This window comes from Tauraco erythrolophus, chromosome 6 (assembly GCF_009769465.1).
Source record: "Tauraco erythrolophus isolate bTauEry1 chromosome 6, bTauEry1.pri, whole genome shotgun sequence".
NCBI classification, from domain to species: Eukaryota; Metazoa; Chordata; class Aves; order Musophagiformes; family Musophagidae; genus Tauraco; species Tauraco erythrolophus.
In genome coordinates this window covers 46,987,395-47,014,421 of record NC_141470.1, presented here as the reverse complement: position 1 = coordinate 47,014,421, position 27,027 = coordinate 46,987,395, and the positions used below count along the sequence as shown (strand labels likewise).

Below are 27,027 nucleotides of genomic sequence, written 5' to 3'. Positions count from 1 at the left end.
ATGTCGCTGGGCGAGTACGAGCGGCACTGCGACTCCATCAGCTCCGACTTCGGCAGCGAGTCCTCGGGCAGGGGCGGCTCCCGCGGCGGCGGCAGCTTGCCCGGCGAGCAGGAGGAGCTGCACTACATCCCCATCCGCACCCTGGGCCGCGGCGCCTTCGGCGAGGCCACCCTCTACCGCCGCACCGAGGTAGGCTGCCCCGGCGGCGGGGCGGGCCGGGCCGGGCCGGGTCGCCGCCGGGCAGCGGGAGAGCGGCCCCGCTTCTCCTCGCTCCGCCGGGGGAGAGGGCGCCGGGGGCTGCGGTCAGGGCGAGCAGGACGGTTTCCGCAGGTTGGGTGCTCGGAGGCCCCGGTGCCCGAAGAGCCGCGGTGGGGTTCGCCCCCTCGGGTGGCTGACGGCAGCCCCCGGCGCCGCCCCGGGAACAGCCCCGCTGCGAAGCTACGGCTTCGGTCCCGGGCGTTGAGGGGCTCAGCGTTTGGGTGTCGGCACGCGTGAGCGCCGCCAGTCTCCTGTTCCCATGAAATTTCGTAGGGATACGTGGAGACTCTTCTGACGCTTATAGATTCCCTATTTTTCTATTTTTTATTCCAGTCACAGAGGACGTGGGGGCATCTCATACAGGTAACTCTCGTGCGATCAGCATTTCAGCAAAACGAGGGGAAAGCAGCTGAAAAGCCAGTCCTCTGGTTGCTCCGAAGTTGTTTAATCCTATCCAGTTCGATTGTAGTTGTGCTTTTTAGCGCCGTCAAAGAAAAGTGCTTGATTTGGTTCCCAAGGGAAGTTCTTTGGTTTTTTTTCGCTGGGGGAGGGCCACCCTGAGGCATCACAGCTCGAGCAGTTGTAAGTGAATGCTCTTCACGTAACAGATCACTCATAGCGTGTCTGACGACGTGGGTGAGCCCAATCAAGGGCAAACGAAATTTATTCTCATTTCCTTGTGTTTTTTTTTTTTTTATTTTACATATACATGGGTGTTTGTAATGGTTTATGGTCTTGTACAATGTCATACAGTTATAGGATTGGAAATACACTCTTCTCCCTTTATTGAACCGGAGTATGTTTAGTCTTTATTGAAACAAAACAAACTCTCTGTTTTTCCCTGGAAACTTTGTAGTATGCTTTTTTCTGTTTTTGCTTTTGTTTTGTGTTTTTTTTTGTGTGTGTTTTTGTTTTTTTTTTAAAGCTTGAGGCCATCGCTATTTCTAGTGACGAACAGAAAACCTCAGAACTTATTATTGTGAGGAGTCTTTTTACCTTTCCTGAAATTTTAATTTTCTGCTGTAAAAGCACACACTGTTCTTTTCGTAGTAGTGTGTTTTTAATTAAAAGATGTTTCTGTGTTTCAGGATGACTCACTTGTAGTGTGGAAGGAGGTGGACCTGACCCGGCTGTCAGAAAAGGAGCGTCGTGATGCTTTGAACGAAATCGTTATCCTTGCCCTGTTGCAGCATGAGAACATCATTGCGTACTACAATCACTTCATGGATAACACCACGCTGCTGATTGAGCTGGAGTACTGTAATGGTGAGATCCCTACTCCCACTTACAAACAAGCGGCTGCCACATTGCTGAGTCACCCTCCTGCAGAACCTGCAGGGAATATTCCTGGGGTGTCCTCTGGGGAGTGGAGGAGTGGAAGTGAATTCTGCTGTATAGCTTCTGAAGAAGAGATTGAGAATCCTTCTGACTGATTTGCGTCTCAGGTGCCAAAGAAAGAAGCCCAGTAGTTAGTGCAGGTATTCAGGCAGTAGATGATTTCTCGAGTCTTCTGAGTAGCTGGTGCAGTGGAAGAAGTGTGTTATTGGTAATGCAAACTTCTAATGTGCCTTGTTATGTTCTTTTAGGAGGACAGCAGGAAAAGACCATGAGGATATTCGGGCCTCTCTACCAGTACAGAGTGGGACTGTTTTCCAGCAGTGTCATTTAAATAGATCCTCCATTTGGCAATTCTAAATCAAAGCTTAAAAATCTACTGGCACGCTTGAATCAGGACTTCTTCCTGCCTTGGGCTGTCGCTTCTATGTTTACTATTAAAAAAACCCAATCCATTTCTTCTGGTGGTGGAGAAAACTTTAGAATTTCCTCCAAGAGTGGATCAGATGGTATTGTATTGGAAACAGTCCCAGCTGGGATGGAGAAGTGGAAGGCTTTGATATGAGGGGGTGAGTTGCAGCTGCTCTTAGGCAGCTGGAAGAAGAGGTCATGTACAGCTAATACTGCTGGAACAGGATACCTGCGTAGAACTGCAGTATCGTTCCTGTTTAGATAAGTGGGACAGCTCTCCTGGCTAGGTATTCTCTGTGTGTTTGGAGGTTGTGTTAAGCCTTAGCTTTTCAGGAGAAACTGTTTTTGGTGGAAAAGGCTATCATCATGTTGTTGTCATCTTAGACAGATTGCTTTCACTGGGACGGGTTGGGGAGAACAACAGAGTTGTGCAAAGTATTTTTGAAGAGTGTCAAACACCCTGGTTGGCGGATTGGCCAAAGCTGCTTTTGCTTCTCTGCTTTTTGTTCTTATGCAGGGTGGAGTCCAGTGCAGGAGTTGGGGAAAGTTAGCTCTTTGATACACCATTTATTTTAGCAGTACTGCATGTGAGTGAATTAGCTGCTGCAAAGAGACGACATGCTTGGGACCATTATAAATTCATTGGAGGGCATAGAGAGAAGCTGCGTAGTAGTGGTGTCTGCACATGTTTGTTAATACTTCTAAACTGTTTGGTTTATTTTGGGACAGTAACCAAGAGATCAGTGTGTAGCCTGTGTTCCTTGAATATGTCTGAGTGGTACAGAACTGGGGACATGAGAAAGAGGGTATCTCTTTTAGGCTTATGGATATTGGTTTTGCCAATGTGTTATTAGTTGTTTCCATGGCTTTCTTTTACAGTGTACTAGTTCAAGATAATTTGTGAGTAATCTTTAAAGTAAGGCTGAACTAGTCGCTATCAGACACTCCTCAGAATCCAAAGTTTTTACTGTTTAATAGGCACATGTCTTCTGGAGATCTAGGCAACACTTTCCAATTTGAGTAAATATGGTCCCCGTTTTACAGGGGAGGAAGCAAAGTTACTGATTTATTTGCCTATATGTATGTACGTGTATCATGGTACCGTGAGACTTGGGTTTGTCATGGGGTAACATCAGTGAATGCATCTGAAATAGATTTGGGAAGAAATATCCTATTAAATATGTTTGTTGAAAAGACAATAAAGTGTCAGAAGGTTAGAGGTGAATAGAGGAAACAAACAGGAAAGTAATTTGTGTTTCTTTTTAGTATGTGTGCATAGAGGTATTGGTTATCTGAGAGCTGGTCTCTTCGTGTAGGATTTTGGTGATGTAGTACCTGTCATGCTGCTCTTTTGTTCAGAAAACTGCAAAAAAGATGGTGAAAAATGAGAGATGAGGAACAGAATCCAATAAAGCCTGCATAGTCTGAATTGCTAGGAAAGAGGTTTATAAGAAGAGGCAGAAGTGGATACTTTGGTTAAATTATGAACGTGAAGAGTGATTTGTAGATAATATGCAAATGTGAACATAAGGCAGAAAAAAGAAACGTTGAGAGGTTATAGCATGGCTGAATGAGAAGAGGTTAAGTGAAGGGAATCTTAATTAGATTCTCAGAAAAATCTTCCTAACATGGAAGCCTGAAATAACTCCCTCAAGGAGGCAGAGGAGCCATTGTGACCTGCTTTGGACATCTACAACTTGACAGGCCCATGGAAATCATACAGCAGAAAACTGTCTGGCACCATACCTGTAGGAATGGGAAAAGGCCTGGTGTTCCGTTACTGGTGTAACGGAACATGGTTGGGACATAATATATGATAATCTGGACATGGAATAGTAGTAACAGGATATGATCAGAGATGTGGGATTTACTGCTAGGATGCTAATTTGACAGGGAGTCTCACTGCTTGCAGCCCTCAGTTCATTTCTTTTAGCTCTCCTTGATTTTCGGTCTGTCGTCTTGAAATTGTGAGGTGCCCTGAAGAGCCTGCTGACGTCAGGCTTCTGTTGGTGCTGCTGTTGTCAACGCTTTGTGAATTCTGCATCCATGTATTTGGCAGGGCAGGTGAAGGAGAGGCACACGTCAGCGCTGGGCAGTATGTGAGGAAAGGCAGTAACCTGCGCTTTCAGGGACTACTCTGAACTTACAATTACTTTATTTATGTTTTTTTAATGTATTATTTATTTATATATAATGCTGAGCAGGACAATCTCGCGTGATTTGGTATACAGATTATACATGTTTACATATCCCAAGAAGTGCTCACAAGTAAAAAAAGCAATGACTGCTAGCCTGTCTTACTGATTCTCTTTTCAGAGAGTATTAAATGATGGTGTTAAAAAAGAATCATCTCTGCTTAAGCTTAGATGTGCCAATGAAGTTCTTAAATGGAAGAAGAACTTAATTTTGTGAGTGCCTGGCCAGTTTAAGTGAAGAGTGCAGAGGGAGAGCTGTAGTGGTTCATCAGATCTCTTAGGGGATTTGAATGTTTCCAGCAGTACCCGAGCAGAGTGACTGTTGCCGTTGACTTAAACGAACCTCTCTGTCTTTCTCGCTTGCTTACAATTGCAGGAGGGAACCTCTACGATAAGATTCTGCGGCAGAAAGACAAGTTATTTGAAGAAGAGGTAATTTGGACTGGTTTGAGGGAGCAGCGGGGCTGGCCTAATGTTCTGGGAATGTCTGGTTACCTGAGTACTTACACAGTATTTTTTATGCAGTGGTGGTGGGGAACTTCTGTATCTGGGGACTGACATCCTTCCTCTCCTGTTGAATATTGCAAGCGTTTATGGACTATCAGAAACTTTTTATTTTCCTTTTTAGCTGTCTGTAAGCAGTATAAACTTCCAAGGGAAGAATAATGAAAGAGAGCATTTGACTAACTTTGGTCACCTTATCATCCTGGTTAACGTTTAACTTTAAAACCTCTTTCTTTGCTTCTTCCTGGTTGGTACTCAGTTTCTCTCTCTTCCTAACCATTTTGTAGTTCTTTCCTGAGTCAATACCTTGAATCTGTCTCACCATATATTTTTTACCTTGTTCTTTTTTCTTTTATTTGTCTTTTTTTTTTTCTTTTTTTGAAACTTATTTTCTGCTATCTGCTTCCACCTTATGCTGAGGTGATTAATGATTACACTTATTTATCTTATATAGTGACTTTTAAGGCCTTCTGGCTCACGGTGAATATTAGATGGTCACAGTTCATATTCCAGAGAGCCCGACTGTAGATCTTTCCCAGGTGGTCATTAGCTGTCATTCCTAAGTCTTTTTACTCATTAAATTCTGTGACAGTTGTCAGAGCAGACACTATGAACAGCACTAGAGCAATTTACCTTTATGGAATATCTTTTCAGAGATTTCCAAAACAAGAAATTCTAAATTTTCATACTCCTGAAAAAGCTTCTAAGTGGTACGGTCAGACCCTCTCACTGTGCCTCTGTGTGACAGGGATGTGTGGGGTTTTGGGGAGGTTTTTTTGAGCCTCATATAAGGCTTTTATTCCTACCTTTGCAGATGGTGGTTTGGTATCTCTTTCAAATTGCATCAGCTGTGAGCTGCATTCATCGAGCAGGAATTCTTCACAGGTAAGTGTGGCATGCAGTGAAGCTAAGGTAACCAGTGCGGTTCATGGATGTGAATGCAGAACTCCTTTGAGTAGCCTTTGCTTCTGTGTTTAAAGCAAACACTGAGCTTCTTTCCAAAGTGTATCTGGACTGCCTAGATATTGAGTATCACTTCTGTAACAAATTTTTATTGGGCTAGAAACCATCTTGTGATAAACATAAAAGAGATTTTGTATATGAAAATGGAATTGCTGGTTTTGATGCTGCAGATTTGTGAACAAAGAGTTAATCCATGTAGGAAGGAAGTAAATTGGCACTTTATTGCCCTAGCACATAAATGGTGTTTGCTAAAATGGGTAAGAAGAAGAGTTACCACAGGCCAAAGGTACTTCCTATGGGTAAGAAGAAGAGTTACCACAGGCCAAAGGTACTTCCTACCCACTCCGCAATTGATAGCGTCAAACCAACATGTACATCCTTCTGTAATTCCTGGAGGCTAATGGTGAAGACTTTGCTTGGGTGCATAGCTGTAGTGTAACCCGTGCAGAGTTGTCCTGCCTTTGACTGAATCTCATTTCTTTGACCTGTTATTTAAGGAAGTAATATAGTTTGTTAGTTGGTAGTGGTAATTTTGACATTGACTCTTAGATTTTAATGAATAGCTAACTACCTTCTTCTGTTGCCCTTTTCTCTTTGGGAAGGGTAAACTTTATGGCTTATGTGTGCTTCAGAGAGACTGATGTTCTGGGGAGTACCGCACACGTAGACAGCTCTTTCCAGCATGGTTGGATCGTGTGCTGTCCAACATCCTTCTCTAACTAATGGGCATAGCTGTGTGAGGATGGTTTCTGTGCCACAGCATCCTGGTTGCTGCCATTCTAAATCTTTGGTAATTGACAAGCCTTGCTAATGAAGGGTTGGTACCCTACGCTCAACACAGCAGTGTGTAAGTTTTTGATCTAAAGCAGATGTCGTGTCTGTCCTGCTTTGCAGTGATTTCCTGCTTACCACCTCTGTTGCCCATCTTCACAGCAGGGTTCACAGTCTAGGAACGTGTGGCCCCATATCATTCCATAATAATGAATTGAACAGTTATTTAAATGTTTGCAGTGATTTCCTTCTGCTGCAGACATTGTCAGAGTGACCCAGGACTTTGCGATGCCCCAAGTGGATGAATGCAAAGTGCTGCTTTACTTGATGTTGTCCTGATCTTCTACACTGGGAAATTGTTAATGGTACGTTAGGAAAAGGGGATGTTATGAAGTGTTCGCAATGGGAAGCGTTTCATACTGTGAGGGCTTCCTGTCTGTATTGACAGCCTCATATCGATCTGTGAAACTACTTATAAGTTATTCTGTCTGGGAGAAAGTGTTTTCAATGAGTTTCAGAATTCAGCATTTTTGTGGCCATTAGCCTTTTGATCTTCTGGGCATAGTACATCATGTTATAAAAAGTTTTTCTTGAGGCATACGGTAGAGGGATGTTATGCTTAAGTTCTAGGGTGGCATCTGTTTCACATCCTCTGTGTGTGTGTTTATATTTGCATACATACATATTCATGCATACATTTGTGGTTTTAGTGAGCTCAGCGCCTCCTGGCTTGGGTCTATTTATAAAACCAGGAAAAATAAGACCTGCTCAATGACCTTCATATGAGAAGAGACTGAGAGGGGGAAAAGAACTATCTTTGATCTGTGGCCTTTACATAGGTGTCTGGAGCCTGAGCTTTTTTAGACTCAGTGTTGTGTTTGTGTGGGGATGTGATAAAACATGGATAACTGCAGTTACTGCCCCAGTACTTGGGGTCAAATTGCCTTCGGAGAGCTCTGTGTGTGTGAGTGCTCACAGAGTAGCAAGTACCTCATTTTGGGGGTGAAGGTATAGTAGTGTGTGGAAAACTGAAATCTGGGAATGTATTTGAGTGTCTGCGTTTCTTTTTCTCCTTTCAGAGATATAAAGACATTAAATATCTTTCTAACCAAGGCAAACCTGATTAAATTGGGAGACTATGGTTTGGCAAAGAAGCTGAACTCTGAGTACTCTATGGCTGAGACTGTGAGTATCTGTCTTCTTTGTGTGCAACCTGAGGAGTGCTTTTCTCTCATCTCTGCATGCCTTGCAGAAGACCAGGGATGCTGTACATTCTTGCTGCCTGTTTTCTGTCGTTTTCTTTCCCCTCTTCCCTCAATGTTATCTCACTAACTTTGGCATATTTGCTGGTGTGTTGCAGCCTGCAGTTATCCTTGCTCCCAGGTTACCTTTTGGAGATCTGTCTCTCTGCAAAGCAGTAGTAGGCTAAAGATAAGTGCCACTGTGGGCAAGGAATTGTGCCAGAGCCAGTGTAGCTGTGCTACTCTTCTTTCCCTGGTACCTAGGCATCGTACTTCCAAACATGAATCTGTATAATATGAAGACAGTGCTATCCAAAGGTACAGAGACAGCAATATAGTCACATCAGTACAGTGCCCGCCCTCTGGGCTAGTTAAGCCCAGCTTAGCAAGTTAAATTAATTTGGTCATGCTGCTGTGCTAACAGGGGCATTTTGCCTCAGCTGGATCTGAGAGAGCTCAGGTGTGCTTGCCTGACGTTTTGCACCATGCCATAGATATGTCTCCAATCTCTTTAATACTCAGGCTCTGAACTGAATTATGAAGAGTCAAGAAAGGAACTTGTGCTTCTTATGGTAACCAGGTGTATGGTTTATTTGTAATGCTCTTGGAGAGGGGCAAAACTTTGTAGGAGAGACTAATTTTACCAGAAGGCTGTCACGCTTGACTTTGTTCCAGACCCTTCCAGAAAGCAGTTTTGTAGCCAGAGCTGTGACACGGGGTAGGCTGTACTGCAGGCGCCCGAAAGGCTCAGCTTGGATTTCCCAGCTCCATTAATTTCTGTGGTGAGCACTAGGCTTGGAAAGGGAGACGTTGTCTGGAGCTCCTATCTGCTAAAGGCTTTTATTATAGTTTGGGATGCAAGCCAGCTCGCACTGCCCCTAACCAGGCTGTATTATTAGATTTAATGCAAGCTATTGGTGTCCTGTTAGGATGTGTAGTTAAATACTTGCCAGCCTCCTTCCAGAACATGAGCACTATTGTGCAGTTGCACAGTAAGTGGGAACTCAAGGCTACTGCATAAAGCTCTCGCAGAGCTGGGCTGCAGCAAAACCACTTCTGTTTCGTCACGTTTTTCATGGCCTTCTGGCTTTCAGAAAAAGTGCAGTCTGTGCTACAAATTTCCAGGTTTGTTTTTGCCTGTGTTGTATGTGTTCAGCTACACCCGTGAGCTTTTTTTTTTTCCTTTTTCACTTCTGAAAGATTTTGAACTACATCCCTGCAGCCATATTTCATTCTGCATGTGCTGGCTGTGCTCTGGACTAGTTGCTCAGTTTGTCATCTAATGACCAGCAGCGGTCTGGAAGTCATTTTTTGTGAAATGAGTGCGAATCATGTTATTGGCAGTATTTGTAACTGTAACAGTCAAATTATAATTTTTGTGAAATGTTTATGTCTTGCTTACTAAACATTGGTTTCTTAATTTATCATTCTTTCTTCCATTTACCTAGGAAGATACAGAAAATATGTCTGTGTCTTACAGAAAACTTACATTATCCTTTGCTTAAAAAAGGTTTAGGTGCAGTGTCCTAGTTCTCCATATGATACTCCAGCTAGCTGGACATCTAAACCTTTCCATGGCTAGGGCTCGCATAGCTCTGTAGCCATCCCACTGTGTGACGGGAAGTGGAAGGGAGATGGCAGGTTCTGAATGTGCCCATTTGGTATCTCGGGTACGAGCAGAGTCTAGTGAATGGCAAGCTTTGTAGTCTTTGGAGCTTTGCTGAGAAAGTTGAAAAGAGGGCAACTATATATAATTTCCCTTTCTAAATTCTGTCTTTCTCATTTTATTTCGCTGTCTGGTTCCTCGCTAGAGAATGAGGTCCATTCATCTGGAAGCTTCATTCTTACACCTTTTATCATGTTTGTTCTGTGTCTCCTTGTTGTGACTTTGAGCTATGCCACTATTTCTGCTGTACCTGGGAGGGCTTCTGTATTTTGAGTGATGGGTTTGGGGATTTTATGTGTGGTGGAGGGTGTCTGTTTTAAACCAATTGTTCAGGAAAGCCCACTTCTGAAGTGAAAGCCTTTCAAGTGGGACTCAAACCAGATTTCTACTTACCGACCCAAAAGTAACCCCTCTTTCCTTGGAGACAGGATAGCTTTTGTCCTGGCAGTACCTTGTGATCAGACAGAGTGGCTCCATAGCCATGGGGTGACAGCTGTATTTGGAAGTTTTGCTAGATCCCTTTTCTCTCAGCCTGTTGTGAGGGTTTCCATGTGCCTGGTCAGTATGTAAGCCCCTGTTTACCTCTAAATTTATTATTTTTAAGAGAGAGGCAAGTTGTTGCTGTGTTCTCATGACTACTACTCTATTGAGAAGTATGTACCACATCAAGATCTGAGCAGAGGGGTGTCTAGGGTCTTCTACGAAACTCAGGCACAGGCTTGTGGAGGAGAAGGGAAGAAGCGTGCTTGTTTTTCCCATCCCTCCAGCATGTTGGTGGAGGTTGTCATCTATGTCACTTCAGAACTGTGTCTGGTTCTGATGGTCATGGGGCTGAGTGAACATAATGGATGCAGAGCTCCTGAATTGAAGGCTGCTGGATCGTTTGTGATTTTCAAATGTTCTTTTTTCCTAGCTGGTGGGAACTCCAAATTACATGTCCCCAGAACTCTGCCAGGGTGTGAAATACAACTTCAAATCGGATATTTGGGCTGTGGGCTGTGTCATCTTTGAGCTGCTTACTCTGAAGAGGACCTTTGATGCTACTGTAAGTCTGCAAACCAGGGTGGACTGAGTAACCTTATTTTTTATCGGTCTGAGATTCATACTTGGCTTATAGCTTTCTTAACTCGTGTTTTTCTTTCATTGTTGTTTAAATCTGCTGATTAAGAAAACAGTGGCCTGGGATTACCAACTATAGCGAGAGAAAACGTCTGCATGATTTCCGCTACCCTGCACTGCAGATGCCTCTCTGGCTTCTGCCAAACTCACCCTTGTCTGCAGCCCTGGGTTTACCAGATGCAGAATCTAAGCTGCGCTAATTTGTATCATGACTGTGGATGAAACATCCTTTTCTCTACAAGGAGGAAGTTTGTGATTGTGTAGTCTTTTTGGTTTTTTTCAGCATTACTAACACTGAATTTTCTGTGCAGCATTCTGTAGCGAAAACTTCCAGCCTTCGGATTTCATACAATTTAATCCTGCTACCCTTTCACAAAGTTTGGGTGCAAGAGAAGGATGGTCAAGCTGGCATGGGGAGGGTGAAAGTGAGCATTGCTGGCTGGCATATGTGATTTGCCAGCTTGTGCTGTGAGATGAGAAAAGCTGCTAGCTGCCATGGTGCGAGGTTTTGTAACACTTAAAGAGACAATGTGAAAATACCATCCTTTCCTGACTTCCTCTTGTGATGGCTACCAAGTCCCCAGTAACTTTGCTGCTGTGCAGTGTTTCAATGGCAGTATGCTGCATAGGAGATTCCATGCAGAGAGAAACCTGTCCTCCCTCCACTGTTAGGGAATTTGGTGAAAAGCCAGATGTTGTCACCAAGTCTTAGCTATCAGAGGTACCATTTCTGCAAGATTTATTGTTAGGTTTCTGGAGAACCTGCTAGGCAGGGAAGAAGAAGGATGTGTCCTGATCAGAGAAGGAGGAAGAAAATAGTGGTGGCCTGTAGCATCTCTCTCCGTTAGACACATTGTCCAGTTCAGTTCCCTTACAGCTGGTTTCTGCCTAGAATCCCCTGAACCTTTGTGTGAAGATTGTACAAGGAAATCGCGCCATGGAGGTTGATTCCACTGTCTACTCCCGGGAACTGATCCAGATGGTGAACTCTTGCCTTGATCAGGTTGGCAAAATACTTTTTAATTTTCAGTCATCCCTTCCCAGCTGTCTAAGCCATGGAATTCAGGGGTGAAGAGGAATGACTTGCCTGTTTTGGCGTGAGGGCTGTTGATGCAGGGTAATTTCTGTGAGTCCTGATGCATCACTAAGGCTGGGCTTCCTCCAGTCTTCTGAAAGCATTGCCTCGAGATGCCATTCAGTCCTGCTGGCTCTGGAGGGTGCTGGGTTTACTCTGATGACAACTATTTAATGGACTGGCAGTCTCTTAAGGTTCTGGCTTTCTGATCGTGACTCTGGCTTTCTGATCATGACTCTGGCTTTCTGTAGAGAGTTAATTTCTTGAAGGCAAACATAGTATTGATACTTTCAGATCATGGAATTCCCTCCTGCAGATCCTTGGCATTTATCCCTGTTCATTCAAAATATTTGAATTCACTCCCTTCAGAAGGGAAAGGAATTAAGGAAAGGAGGTCCATGCAGACCTGAATGAGATCTTCTGGCCCAGTATTTCGTTGTAGATGATGAGTGTTTGCCAGAGAATGACTCGTTGCTCACTTCTTTCAGGATCCAGAGAAGAGACCCACTGCAGACGAATTGCTTGAACATCCCCTTCTCAGCAAACGAAGAAGGTAATCAGATGGTCTTGCCTGAAACCTGGACAGGTGTCAGGGAGAACAGGAGGCTCTGTGCTGACTAGTGGCGTTTGTGCTTTTGTAGCAAAGTCCCCTTAAGTTAATTTGGCCTGACGTGAGGCAGTTGTTGAAGTACACTTCATCCTCTTTAGGAGAGAAGTGCATTCTTGCTGTCTTGTCTTCTGATCTGATGTTCTGTTGGTGCATGGGTATTGTGAGAAAGGTCTCTGCATCCTTTGTCTTAGAAGCTGTTGTATTGAGAACCTTGAGGCATCCCTTTCTGAGGCTCCTTTGAGGAATGCTGTTTCCCACTCTTCAAATCTCTGTGAATTAATGCTCACAGAGATCCTCCTGTGGTCGTTGGGAAAGGCCTTTCAAAATATGCAATGCAATATAGAGACCCTCGCTTTCTCCCTTTGTCGCCTTCCTCTTCTAGAGGCAGTTGCGTTGAAAGTGGCCAGTTTTAGCTTAGTTTGACCATCAGCCTGTACACACTGTCTTTTTATGAAAGGTGAACCATAATTCTGGACTGTTTGGATCCCACATTGGTTGGTTTGGGAACAACAGACTTAGTCCTTTATACCATGATTCTTTTACTTGATGGTCAGCAAAGTTTGAGTTTTGTCTTGCTGTATGCACTGATAAAAGCCCAATCCTAATAATATTAAGCCCTTTAAAGTAATTCTTGTGCAATATTGGGTATTGGTTGGCTGCATTCTGGTGTATATGTAATTTGTTGTCCTCAGTTCTCCTGGAAGTTTGTTAGCTATATGGTACATTACTTCTGTCCTACTTAATGTGTATTGCTGTGAGCTGGTAAACAGCTGCCGCGTTTCCTCCAAGAGGGAGCAGCACTTTATTGGAAAGGAAAAAAGCCTGTGTGTGCTGCTTGTCAGTAAATTGCTTTGGGCAATGTTACTGTTTCCTAAAATGCTTTTTCTCCTTTGTCAGGGAGATGGAAGAGAAAGTCACACTGCTTAATGGGCCCAGTAAGCGACCAAGGTAATTATTTGGGCATGTGTTTGAAAGGAAGTCTGGAGAGAACAGCTCTCCAGAGAGGAATTTTGCTGAGAGCGTTAGTCTGTGACCACCTCAATGGAACAGTGTAGTTTAGAAGATGCTAGGAATTTGACATTGTTGCTACATGGTTATTGTTACACGGCTTACTCTGCTTTTTATATCCTGCTAATATGTATGGCTAGAGCCTTACCTCAGTAGGTCCCATACAGCTCTAGTTTTACAGCCTACATATCTGAGGATGTAATGTAGATCCCTCCTTTCACACTGATTCCCTTGAGTAGGAGGAATATGACTGTCTGAAGGTTGAATATTAAACAAATATAAATACGTTTCATAAAACTGGATATATGCAGAGGTTCTCCACAGTCCCCAGCAAGCCTGTAAGCAGGGTTACTTTGTGAAGCAGATAGCTTCTGTGACATGTATAGCTGTTTTTCTGTTGATTTGTCAGGTAGAATATGATCTTTTTTCCTCATAAACTTGGAAGTACTATCTGAGCACTTTATGTGAAGTTGTTTTGGTTCATGGGTTGCTCGCAAACAGTTTGCCTTGATTACAACTTCCATTTTACAGCTGCTTGTGAATTGATTCTTACCTGCATCGAAGAGCTATATTTTTGCCCACAGATAGAAACCTGTGATGTAAATAAAGAGGAGAGAGGGAAGTTAGAAGCTTTTGGATGCTTCTGTGTTTTGAGCAAGATTTCATGACTGTTTGTAAGGCTTTCATTTTTCACAAATGAGAACAGCTCTGTGGCCATTCAGTGAAAGCCCAGTCTTTTAAAATGACATCAAATCAGATTGTAGGCTTTTTAAAATGCTTCCTGGAGGCTGCTTTCTCTTCTGCTCTGAGACAGGTTTGATCCTGAGTCTGTCTATAGCAGTTGAGGCCTCACAACCACTCAACAAAAAGAACAGTTTGTGAAAATAAAAACCATGAATGGTTGTGAAAGGGAAACTGATAGACAACAGTAGGAAAATGAGTTGATGACAGTGGACACAAACTCATTATTAAAAGCATGTGTGTTTTTGTGGGGGGTCTTGTGCAGGTCAAGTGCCATGAATGAGGCTCCCATTGCAGTGGTGACTTCGCGTACTAGTGAGGTGTATGTTTGGGGGGGCGGGAAGTCCACCCCCCAGAAGCTGGATGCCATCAAAAGTGGCTGCAGTGCACGCCAGGTGTGTGCTGGTAACACTCACTTTGCTGTGGTGACAGTGGAGAAGGAGCTCTACACCTGGGTGGTAAGTGAGAAAAACTGCAGGAAGAGGGTAAGGGTGGGGAAAGGAGAGTCCAAATCCACCGCTGACTGTTGATGAGCTTGTTAGAATCACATGGGCAAGCAGCTTGGAAAAGGAGAAATCTGTTTGCAGTGGACACTGTGAGGCCGTCTGCTTCAGGGCTGACCCAATCTCCCAAGGCAAGTGTTGTTTTGGGAGAAGTTTTCCATCATGACAGGAAATGTATTGGAGACTTGCTGTGCACTTGAGGATTGTAGGTGGTGGATTTGTAGGCCCAGACACCAAGTCAAACATCTCTTCCTACCGTTCCTGACTACTAGAAGTGCACCAGAGGCTTTGTAATGTTCTGTTGGCTTTGTGCATTTTTGAGGAAGGTTTTCTGAGATGTGGATGGGATGAGTGATATTGTAATACAGATGTCATCTGGAAGGCAACAGGTGGATGAAACCAGAGATGTCTTGCACTAAACAACTCTGCTTTTTATAATGAGTGGAAATCCTGTAATACTTTAAAGTGAATAAAAAAGTATTGGCATATAATGCATTTAAAACAATTGAATCCAGTCCTCTTGGGCTTAGGTGGACAGTGACACGGAGGTATTCTGCATCTCCAGGCTTCCATGGGCTTTTGTATTAATGATACAGAATCTGTTAAGACAGATTAGAAAATACTGGTAGGTAGGTGAGAGAAGAAAGAAATCCAAATGGGAGGAGAGCAACTTGAAATCATTTGTAGGATGTTCCTGCAAGACTGGCCATTGAAGACTTTCAGTTGGCTATTAATATTTTAGTTTTAGCTTCAACACTGCTCAGAGTTGTTTTGGTTTTCCTGTAGAATTGGTAGGTCTGGCCACTTCAGTGACATTTGTGTCATGTTACAAGTTTCTTTGCATCCATTAAGATTTAGAAAAGTAGGTCAAAAAGGATGAATTTCAGTCCTGCAGCAGTCTGTAGGCTGTCAGGTGAGAAAGGAGCAGGGATTTCTCACCAGCTGGTGGCCTGAGACTAGATCACTCCTTGTTAGTCCATAACTGCCTGGAAGCCTTTGCTGCCATTTAGAATGTTGCCCGCTGTTATGCCACATAGATAGCAGTCTCTTCCCTAGAGTAGCACTTTCTCTTGCTCTTTGCTGTCTTCTGTTGTTTGTTTGAGGTGCTGTAACTATTGGCACCGTCTCTGGAGTTGTGGATAGACATAACCTTACCAGATGTTTCTGTCTTGCAGAATATGCAGGGGGGCACCAAGTTGCACGGGCAGCTGGGACACGGAGACAGGGCTTCCTACCGGCAGCCAAAGCATGTTGAGAAGCTTCAGGGAAAAGCCATTCGCCAGGTGTCCTGTGGAGATGATTTCACAGTGTGCATCACAGGTGAGAGCTGGAAGGGGACCACCGTTCCCTTGCTTTGCTGTGCTGCGGAGATGTTTGACTTCACGGGAAGATTAGCAGAGCAGCTTTGCGCACAAAGGAGAACGTCCTGTATGTTTCTCGCCCTTCAGTTTCGAGGATAGTAGGTGCGGTAGTGCAGATAGATCAACGTTGTTATACAGAGGAAGATATTGACTCCCAAAAATGCTGAGTGTTTTGTTACGGATGTGCTCCTTTTTGACGATGAAGCTGGGTGTTGAGCACATCTCCCTGTGGCCGTGCAGAGTCTCTGCTCTTAACCAGTGCATGTGTTGCTTCCATACATGCCGATATTAGAGAGGAGCCTGAAGTCAAGAACATAAATGTGTTTGAAACTCTTTTTGGACTGTGTGGGTAAAGAGCCACCCAATGATAAAAGAAGACAGATATCTGAGATTTGCTGTTCAATTCAGAAACCTCGAGACCTGGTAGCTGTGTCTAGTTCTAACCGTGGTCATACTTTTAAAAATGTGTTAACTGGGGAGGTGTCTGTTACGGAAGAATTTGAATCTTGCTTAACTCATGAAAACATGATTCTCAACAAGGTAGTTTCCAGCTTATTTTGCCAGTGCTGGAAAAGCATAGGTTTGACTGAGATAGGCTCAGGTGCTCAGTGTGCTGGAGGAGTGAATTAGGGAGCCCCAGGATCAATTTGTGGGTTTCTGTTAAAGAAAGTGGCAGGTTCAGCCCAAGATTTTTTGACACTGGTGGCCTGAAATAGCTGTTGTGGTGTAAGGTCATCCATCTTAATGTGAACAAGAAAGGACTCCATATTGTCCTGATGACATTCTTTTGCACTAGAGAGGAAGATGATTACGGAAAAGAGGTTGCTCTGGCCATGTCCTAAGAGTTTAATATGCAGCCTAATACAAGCTCCGTGTGCTGACTGGGTGTCCCTTGTGTCCTTCAGATGAGGGCCAGGTGTATGCCTTTGGCTCGGACTATTATGGATGCATTGGCGTTGACAAGGCTTATGGCTCTGAAGTGCTTGAGCCCCTGCAGCTGGATTTCTTTCTTACCAACCCTGTGGAGCAGGTCTCATGTGGAGATAACCACGTGGCAGTGCTGACCAGGAACAGAGAAGTTTACACGTGGGGCTGTGGAGAGTACGGTACGTAGAGTTTCCCTGGAACCTAAAGGCACTGAGGCATGCCCGCTCCAGAAAGTGGCTTGGCGCAGATATGTAGTGCAAGGCCTGGGTGAGGGCTATGTGGTACGTCCTGGGGCGCAAAGCATATTGTTTCTTTGGCACTTTCTTTCCTTGAAAGAATGGGGAACTGGAGACTGAGCTCTTGGGACTTTACTCTGGGAAGCTTTAGGGTGCTGCTTGGCTTCCTCGTGGGTAGGGCAGTTGTTCTGCAAGTGGGGTGGGATTACCTTGAGGATTGGAAGGCAATGATGCATGTAGGAGAGCAGGTTTCTAGTTCTGGAGGAAGATTCCTTTGGGACTATGGAGAGACAATACCATTTCTTAGGGGTGGGCACCATGTGAAGCCATTTCTAACTGCAGTGTTTTCACTGTTGCAGGGCGCTTGGGCTTGGATTCAGAAGAAGATCACTACACCCCTCAGAAGGTAGGGCTGTGGCTATTTCTTCTCAGAATCTGTATAGGCATAAATACAAATTAGTTGCTGTTTGGAAATACTGTCTGAGACTTGGGTGTTTTTTCTGAGGTATTGTAGAGTTTATGAGGGTTTTAATTTTACTTCCTCACTTTATTTTGCTTCATTTGTCCATAGACATCATGGTAAAGGGACATGCCACTCCAAAACCAGCCAGCATCATGACTTAGAGGTTCTTTGCTCTGATCTCCAAGCTGGAACGGGAAATGCCAAGCTTAATGTTGTAGAAATCATAGTAGGAAATACCAAATTGCATACTTCAAGTCTGTGTAGGAAACTCACAGCAGTCCAAACAACTGGGAGTCTTTGAATTTGACATAATGAGTTAAAGATGAGTTGAAAGCAAAACTTTCTTGAAATACAGTGCTGAGGTAATTGAGGTAATCTAACCCATTGGGGTTTAGAAACCAACAAGGATGTGCCTGGAAGCCAAATATCTGTGATCACACAGCACAGACCCAGCCCTGCTTGGCTAACTGGGTCTGGTGCTCGTAGACCCCAGCTGGCCAGGATTATCTGTGTACCATGTTTCTGGTTCCTGTGCTGGGTCACTGGTGCTTGCAAACGATGTCTAGGATGCCATGAATTTTTGCATTGTGACTGGGGTTGCATTATGCTATAGACTTTATGATATTCTTGCACCTTCATTCAAAATAACTATGTTGGATATTGTCGGTGCCCAGACTAGCTGAACCACTGCTCTAACCCCGTATATTTTCCATGTGCCAGCTTCTGTGTAGTAGGTGTTGGGATTTTTATTTTCTTGAGATATATTTTTTTCCACGTAGGTGGATGTTCCGAAGACTTTAAACATTGTGTCTGTTCACTGTGGCTGTGATGGGACCTTCCTGCTCACCCAGACAGGCAAAGTGTTGGCATGTGGACTCAACGAGTTCAACAAGCTGGGCCTGAATCAGTGCACCTCAGGGATAATAAACCATGACGTAAGTGCATTTTGGGTCCCTGGCTCCATCTCCCAGCAGTCAGTAGTATGTGAGGACATGGAGGTCGTTTGACAGTGACAAAGTGTTCATTATCTTTGTGCCGATTTGTTAGTTCCAATCCAGGACAATGGATATTGGGATTGTGGGAAGAGGCAATTTGTTCCTCAGTTTCCTGTCTGCCCTATGGGTTTATGTCAGATCTAAGGTAGTGAAATAGATAACGAGCTGCTCCAGGGTGACATAGCCAGTGACATGGATTCTGGCAGTTCTTTACCCCACCTGTGTTGAGGCTGTCTAGATTAACGTTGTGGTCTGCCAAGACCTGCTTGAGTAGGTCTCAGCTGGTGCATGTGTAGTTTTTCACACTGTTCTTACTCGCATGTCTTTTCTCAGACGTACTGTGAGGTGCCATACGCCACTTCCCTTACTTTGGCCAAGCAGCTGTCCTTCTACAAGATCCGTACCATTTCACCAGGAAAGACACACACAGCTTCCATTGATGGTGAGTCCTGTGTATTAAGAAGTGAATACTGGTTGCTGGATTACTTTACGTCAGCTTTGACCTTTCAGCCTGACCCTTGACATTGAGGGTTGTGCTCTTGGTAGCAGGGCTTATGCCTGCTCCAGGAACCCAGGATTCCTCCTCTTCAGCACTGTTGCCTCCTGGCCAGCTGAAGCAGCAACATCAGTTTCTGGGTCAGCCTTCCTATTTTTTAAAGAAAAAAAAAAGTTTGGGAAAGAATCACGCTCTGGGATAGGAGAGGAATCTGTGACAGAGTTAGGCTTTGCCCAAGTGACACCAGTCAGAGGGCTGTGAGGAGTCCCAGCCTCCAGCATCAGAAAAGAGGTGCAACAGGAGAAAGAGCTGGGAAGGTGTTTCCAGGCTGAAGCCATTCCTTTTGGCTGGCACTGTCTCCTCCCAGCTTGGCTGGTGTCTCAGCAGTGGCCTTCCTGGTCATGGGCTGTTGCTGCTAGTTCTCTGCATGCATGGCTGCTTACAGAGTTGGGCCCTCGCTGTGACTGTCTCCTCGTTCCTCCTCTCAGAGCGAGGCCGCCTCCTGACCTTCGGCTCCAACAAGTGCGGACAGCTTGGTGTTGGGGACTATAAGAAGCGCCTGGGAATTAACCTGCTGGGCGGCCCCTTGGGGGGTAAGCAGGTGATCAGGGTTTCATGTGGAGATGAATTCACCATAGCTGCCACTGACGGTGAGTGGGTCTTTGCAAAGTTGTGGTGGGTTCCTTTGAACTGAAACTGCAGGGTGGTTAACAGGCTCCCACTGATCGTTTCCTAGACTGCCTCCGCAGCAGTAAGGAAATCCTCCTAGACTGGAGCCGTCTGTTAGTTGTCCCAGTGCGGCTCCAAGCATTTGCTGTCCCTGGGGCTGCAGAGGGCTGGCTTGGTGGCTGCCTGTTAGATTTGTTACTGGTTTGCTCTCCACTGGCAGAATGGAGCTGGTGGATTAGATACTTGGGAATAGCTGTTACAGCAGAGAGGCTGTGATCCTGTAGCAATTACAGGCCAAGAGGGAGGGAGGGAATGGAGGCTCCTGAATCTCTCTTTCCTCAGACAACCATATATTTGCCTGGGGTAACGGCGGGAATGGGCGTCTGGCGATGACATCGACTGAGAGAGCTCATGGCTCGGATATTTGTACCTCATGGCCTCGGCCAATATTTGGATCATTGCATCACATTCCAGACCTGTCGTGCCGTGGCTGGCACACCATCATCGTTGTTGGTAAGTTTAAGTTTAGGATGAAATTTTGGCATCTTCCTTGTGATGATGTGTTGCTTGCCAGGACCTAGACTATAAATCCCGCGTGGGAACAGCTCGGGCAGCTGTAGGGTAATGTGGCAAGCTGCTCTAAGCAGAAGGCCTGCAATACTGGCTTTGTTGTGTACCTTCATAGTTGTTGTCTTGCTTTCCATGTGGTGCTCTAACTGAAAGCATGCTTTGTTCCTTGCAGAAAAGGTGTTGAACTCTAAAACAATCCGATCCAACAGCAGTGGCCTGTCCATTGGTACTGGTGAGTAACCTTCCCTGGGGAGCTGTGGTTTAAGTCCATTCAGTGGGTAGTTTGAGTGGGTGCAGTTTGGTCCTGCAGCATGATCTCTCTCTGTTTGAAAGGCCTCACATAAGAGCTCAAAGGGAGGAAATCTAGTTGGTGCTGTGCATGGGAAGGGATGGCCCAAAGCTGGGACAGAACTGAAACAGAGGAGGAAGAACATGGATGCAGTGAAGCCTTTGTAGTTGAGGAACTTCAATTTGACAAGGAAAAGCTGAGATGAATTCACTGAAGGGAGCTGATAAGAGAAGGGAGCCTATGGAGCAGCTGCTGGCGAGGTGGAGTCCAGTTTCTTGAACCTGTGGGAGGGCTGGGGCCAAGCAGCTGCAAAAGGCTGCTGCAGACAAGCCCTTTTGGGGAGGCCTGCAGAGAGCGTTAGGAGATAAGCTGTGGAAGAAGATGCTGATAGCATGTGCTCTCACCGTGATCATACAAGCCAAATTTCTGCATCTTCTCTGCTCCATATGAGGTTTGGCAACTGGAATAGCAGAGGTGGGAGAGTATAAAGTTTTCACTCTTGTTTGCTAGTGGCTCAGAGCTGCACAACTGGAGGAGGGGAGGAAGAGGATAATGAACAGGAAGCGGAGACCCCCAATCCCAGTGGAGGTTTTCGGGGAACCATGGAAGCAGATCGTGAGTTAGGGGGCTGGATCAGCACCACAGAAGCTAAGGGAGGCAACAGTGGTGACAGCAGCTCCTGCCCTGGCTGGCTGCGGAAGGTAATGTGGTGTTTCAGAAATGCCTTAAAATGGGGGTCCAGGCTGGGGAAAAGCAAGTGTGGCCTCTTCCACCTTTAAGGGATGCTCTGAAAGGTTCTCGAAGCTGCGCTGCACGGGGAGCCCTTTAGGCCTTACTACCTCTTTCACCGCAAGAGGGTGTTGGTGCATTAGTTGAGGAGATGAAGTCAGCTGCAGGAGGGCAGGCGGGCCTGACAGTGCTGCTTTTGTGTGTCCAGGAGCTGGAGAACGCTGAATTCATCCCCATGCCTGACAGCCCCTTTCCTCTGAGCATGGCATCTTCAGAGCCCGAGAAGGAGACTCTCCCTTACCAGAAACTTCAAGGACTCATAGTGGCTTCTGAAGAACCTGTTGGATTAAATAAGCCCAAAACGGAGCCATGGGTAATGTTATCCAAGTGAATGCTTGGCTAAAAGCTCTTGGGGACCATTAAATGGCAATGTTTGAATTATGGGGAGAGCTGAGAACAGGGTGTTGGATTGGCCTAATTCATCTGGATGAGGAAGAGAAGGCTGTTGATAATCAGAGATGATGCTACGAAAAGTTCATAGGAATTTAGAACACAAAGGTGGGGCTTTGTCAGCTTAAAACCAATGAGATCAGTTCTGTGGAAAAATGTGGTTAATGCAATTGGAAAAAGCCCAGAAGCCTAGCAGAAGATAGACATTTAAAAAGCAGAAATTGCTGTGAGATAGGAACAACAACTCTTACAGGAAATCACTGAGAAATTACAACCTGTGACACTACCTTATTCCAGGAGTTTTCTGTCCCAAGAGGAGGTACGGATCCCAGGCTTAGGAAAAGGGAGCTAAACCAGATGGATTTTGGCAATAGGAGGACAGGAACAGCTTTCCCAGAAAAAGGGGGAAGTTAGTGGGTTTGTACTGAAGACATAATGACTAGTAGCTTGCTGACCTAGGCTGCTAGAAGTTTAGGAAGTTGGGAAACGAGCTGGGGTGACACTTTCTGTGCATGGTTTCTTCTTGTGGCATATAAAACTCCTGGCCTGACTTGCCTCTGTGTCTCTGCAGCCTGCTTGCCTGAGTCCAACCTTGCCGTGTGGGGAAGAGAAGGCTGCATCTCCTGTTGTGGGCTGCATGTGCAGTGCTCTGCAAGCGGAGGTGATGCACCTCCGAGGCCTGGTTTTACAGTGTCTGGATGATCAGAAGAAGCTGCAGCAGGAAACTGTTCGTCTGAGCGCCCAACTCCAGCAGTTCTGCAGGGGGACAGAGGGAATGCAGCAGGTGAGGACCTGCTGATCCATGCTTGGGGCTCACTACGCTCCTGTGTAGATTGTGAAGGCTGTGCAGAAGGAAGCAGCTCTTAACAGACATCTCTCTTAGAGCAGAATGGGGTCACTGAACACGGCGCCTGTCTCTTGTTTGAGCTGCTGATGCAGGCTCTGGTAGTAGTAACAGGAATGAAGCCAAGAAGGCAATTTCCTGTGAGGACAGCCCAGTCTTTGAGGGACCTGTGATTTCCCTTTATGTCTCCTGATGAGAAGGGATGGGCAGTCAAATGTCATGGAGAGTCTCAAACGGCTGTGTAGAACAGGAACTGTGCCTTGTGTGGCTCCTAGCTTCTTTGCAACTAGTCCTAGAACTGTCTGGGTAACTGCTGTGTGTTTTGGCAGGTGGAGGTTCATTCCAAAGGAACACAGACAGCCAAAGAGGAGGTGGAAGCAGATCCGAAACCTGACTTGGATTCAGATTCCTGGTGTCTCCTGGGAACGGACTCGTGCCGCTCCAGCCTCTAGTCTCCTGAGCCCACTGGGATCCATCTAACTTCACAGCACACTAACCGAATGCAGAGAGCGGCTTTCCTGGCTTCAGGTCACTCGCAGACAAGGAGCGAGGCCGGAGGCTCCAGAGCAGCACCCATGTACGTTTGATATGAACTAGGAGTGAGTTTGAGAGGAAAAGGGCCCCTGAGCTCTAGGCCAGCTCAGTGATTGAAGCAGCAGCAGCTCCTCTTTGTACCTTATCTGTCAATTCTGCGTGTGAGGCAGAACGGCCCCATTACGGCGATGGCTCCAGTAGTGGCTTGTGGCCCTTAATTGTTTCACTGCTTCCTGGGAGCTGCCTTTGGGACCCCAGTATTCATCACCGCATCTCTAGATGAGAGGAGGAGACGTGTTTTGTACTGAAGCTGGCTGAACCCTAAGACTTGCCACCTTCACTTCAGAGGGGTGAAGGACTAGGATCCTCTCCCTGCCACATGGTAAGGCCCAGCCGGTGAGGCTGCTCCCTGCTGCTCAGGGGCAGAGGGAGCAGAGAACGTCTCATTCTGGAGGCAATGGAGATCTTCCTCTTAGGGAGATAATGGTGGACAGCATGTCCCTGGCCTCGAGGCACAGCTTCCGGTCGTATGGCTGTGTCCAGTGGCCTGTATAGACAGAGTTTAAAGGCTTTATTCTGGGTGCCTAGAGCTTTCCAACTTCCAGGCAATGCACGGAGATGAGTAAATCAGGTGTCGTTTCCAATAGCAGTAGCCGGGACTGTCTGAGATGGGATCTGTAGTTCTCAGTTTCAAACCACCTGCTTCTCAACCAGACGACAAGCGTCCGGGCGTCAGACTAAGTCACCCATTTCTTGCTCCAGCTGTTCAACTCGGTTTGGGTGCCAGAGCTTCTGGTTTCTTGGCATAAGCCCGTAGCTGCTCCCTGCTTGGCTTCTGTTCTCCTCAGCCCCTGGTGCCCATGCTTTGTGTGGGTGTGGGAAGAATCAGTGTTTTTCCACTCAGTGTTTTGATGAAGCTGGAATGCAGTTTCCTACCCAGAATAGGTCATTAATGCCGTGGTCACAGGATGCAGCCTTCCCCAATGACCATGAATGATCAAGCCTCTGTCCGGAATTCACCTTCTTTCTAGAAGCTGAGAGGCTTTCCCAAGAAAATTGGAGATGGGAAGAGGCATGGTCTGATGCTCAATATTTCCTCATTTCCTGTTACAAAATGAGGTTAATTTTATTCCCCTTAAATTTATTAGCAAACTGACTTTGAAGTAAGCTTACAGGATTGGTAGGATCCCTGAGAGCAGCTAGCCTCCCCCGCCTTACATGAAGCCTCTGAGGAGTCCTGAGTCCCTCTCACCTTTGCTGTGAGAGTGGGTTGTGATTTCATTAGGCTTAAACCATCCCCATTGATGGCACGTCACTAGAATTGCCTTAGGTCTACTGGAGTTGGATATCTGATCACCTCTCCTAGGCTTCTTTCAAGAGACTGCTCTGGGGGAGCCAGCATTCCCCGTTTGTCTCTAGAGGTGGATGCCAAACCATTTGCTTGTAACTTATGCTCCTTAAATACTTCTTCGGTGCCTATTGCTCGTATCTTGGAGCTGAATCAAGTGCAGTCTCTCCAGTGCAGTGCCCAGGGCAAGGATCATACCGGTGTGCCCGTCTGTTACTGAAGGAAGGGCAGGAGGACAGCCCTCCTGGGAGGTGGTGAGCGTCGGGTGCCCTGGTGGGGCCATGTTGCTTGGTTGCCCTTGTGTCTCTGCTCTCCTTTCCCCCACGTGCATTGGAGCCAGTTCTCAGGTTAGGGTCCCGGCTTGAGGGTTGTTGTTGCAGTTGGAAATAAGATTGAGTTGGTCATGTTGCAGCAGTGCCTTTGAGGAGTGAAGAGTTGAGCCTGAGCCGTGTCCAATAAGCAAGCACCAAGCTGATGGGAGTCGCTCTCCTGCAGTGCACTGCTATCCTCATTTCTCAATGCTCTGCAGTTGGGAAGCTAGGTGCACAGACTGGATTCCCCTTGGATCTAGTGGAGGATTAGGGTCCCTGACAGAGGATGCCCTGTGCTCCGCAATCTCATATGTGCCTTAGAGGATTCACGCTATCCAGGTTGTGCCTGTTACAGACCACGGATTTCACACCAGCCAGCTATGCAACCAAAAAAGCAGTTTAAAGCCAGCACCTTCGTCTTGGGCTGAAAGAGGAAGGGCAAGTGGTCAGAAGTGCCTTTGAGCAGTCTCAAACCCTTTTTACTTCTCCCCGTCTTGCAGTGCTAGCTCCGTATGTGTTGGTCTCCTGCTAGTATTGCGACTGAGTTGTTGTAATGGAACACAACTTATGCCTGCTCTGACACTCTGGCTGAAAACTAGTTTGTCGTTGTCTTTTTTTGAAAGGTTAAAGGGTGGAGTGGTTTGGAGTTTCTGTTTAAATAAATGTTTAAACTCATTCTCCTGTGTTTGGAGTCATTTTTTTTTTTTCCAAGAGAGGAAGAGGAAGTATGCATATAGTCAACTGGCTTCATGGCATTCTGTTGTTTAATTTTTTTTTTTTTTTTTGCTTATAGAAATAGGGCCAAGGAGTTTGTAGGTTCTTTTCTATGGGAAAAAAAATGTGAGGTTCTGTGTCCCTTTATTAAAAAAAAAACCAAACAAACAACAAATAAACAAAAAACCAACTCTTTTCTCTTGCTGCTGCATCTCCTCCTAGTGATGTCAGGGGGCTTTTGTGTGTGTGTTTATTTCAACAGTTTGAGTGCCAAGTAGGAAATGAGTAACGGGAAGAGAGAGGCTCAAAGGGAAGAAATACCTGTTTCTCTCGGAACAGCTTCTACTGAGCATTAAGGCCTACAGAGGAGAGAACGTGCCTGACACCTGCTCGGCCAGCTGTTCCTGTGCACTGTACTTTATTAGGGTTTTTAGTAAATCGTGAAATGTCTCAAATGGCAGAGCTGGCTTGAAGACTTAAAATTCACCAGAGATTTGGATACTGGAAGTGCGGCATGTCTCTGAGACGGGGATTGTACTGCAGTAGTAGAAAAGGAAGCTGAGCTGGTGTGAATAACATAGCTTGAGTAGTGCCAGGGTGACAGTAACCACGACAGCAAATCTGCAGGGTAGATCTGTGTGCTGTGCCTGATGCTTTGGCCGAACGTACTGTTTGCAGCCAGTTACCGGAGACTGGATACTGCTGTCTGTCTTGTCGTGAAACAACAGCTCAGCAAAGAGGGGTGAACTGCCCGTGGTCAGCTCCAAAACAGAGATGAAGCCTCGTGACTTAAGTTCAATAACTGTTGCTTAATCTACAGTTTCAAGCTCAGCACTAGCTGTTTGCCTGTCACTTAAGTCCCCAACAGATGGATTTATTTTACAGTATTAAAAGCTTTTTGTGTGTATCTACCCCAGTCACGTTTGCACTCTGCTGTTTTTTTAGGGTCCACTAAATATAGTCAATAAAACATAGTGCAAGGGAAATGAAGTTAATATTACAAGGCAGGCAGTGGTACTGAATTTCTTAACTACTCTTTGTTTAATTCAGTTACACCTTTCATTAATTCAAGGAGGCTGGCATAAAAGTTCAAGTTTACCCCTCCCCTACCTCTTGCTATTCTGTATTTCAAAGCTCTGAAGTTAAAGCATCGGTCTTGCTTCTCCAATCAATTTGGATATGGCAAAATATTTTCCCTTGTTTTGAGTCTGTTTTTTTTCTCTCCTCTCTAGGTCTGTGCCCTCATACCTGGCTGGCACAGTGCAGCACTGACCCTTTCTAGGATCTTCATGCTTTTTCTAGTGTGTGCCAAGGGACTGAGATTTCTGCCCACATATTTATAGGGCAGAAGCTCTCCAACTTCTTTCAGGAGACAGGTGCACCCATTGAAGGCTAGAGTGTTTCTTCATGTTCAGCTTCTGACTAGTCCAGTTTAATCTAGTCACTTTTTATCTTTTTTTAGGTTCCCATGAGCTGCTGATACATTACTGGAGGGCTTGCAAAAGGAGCTGCTGGAATTTTTGTTCCTTGTTTGCTTCCTGTTGCAACTTTCTCACACAAAGTAGTCATTCTTACTTTGAGAACACAAACCACGCTGTGACCATTTAAAACAACTTTTACACAACAGAACTGGTCTATTTAATAAAAATTTAAATCCAGAAAAATAACTGACTTAGTTGGTGATGGTTCCT

General features: G+C 45.5%; 1 protein-coding gene across 2 annotated transcripts; it reads left to right on the top strand.

Moving 5' to 3' along the window:
• Positions 1 to 25,342, top strand: NEK9 (NIMA related kinase 9). 2 transcript variants are annotated; one of them, XM_086613391.1, is made up of 23 exons: positions 1 to 189; positions 592 to 621; positions 1,347 to 1,524; positions 4,576 to 4,631; positions 5,518 to 5,588; positions 7,517 to 7,622; positions 10,258 to 10,389; positions 11,356 to 11,466; positions 12,027 to 12,091; positions 13,046 to 13,096; positions 14,163 to 14,355; positions 15,576 to 15,720; positions 16,667 to 16,867; positions 17,284 to 17,330; positions 18,167 to 18,322; positions 18,716 to 18,824; positions 19,367 to 19,528; positions 19,890 to 20,060; positions 20,290 to 20,349; positions 20,917 to 21,107; positions 21,344 to 21,508; positions 22,157 to 22,369; positions 22,759 to 25,342. In XM_086613391.1, exons 1-23 carry the CDS (start codon positions 1 to 3, stop codon positions 22,879 to 22,881), a joined length of 2,925 nt encoding a protein of 974 aa, XP_086469517.1. In that variant the 3' UTR covers positions 22,882 to 25,342. The 2 variants fall into 2 exon arrangements, with proteins under 2 accessions (XP_086469517.1, XP_086469516.1); XM_086613390.1 differs by lacking the exon at positions 592 to 621.
• The last annotated feature ends 1,685 nt before the right edge of the window (positions 25,343 to 27,027 follow it).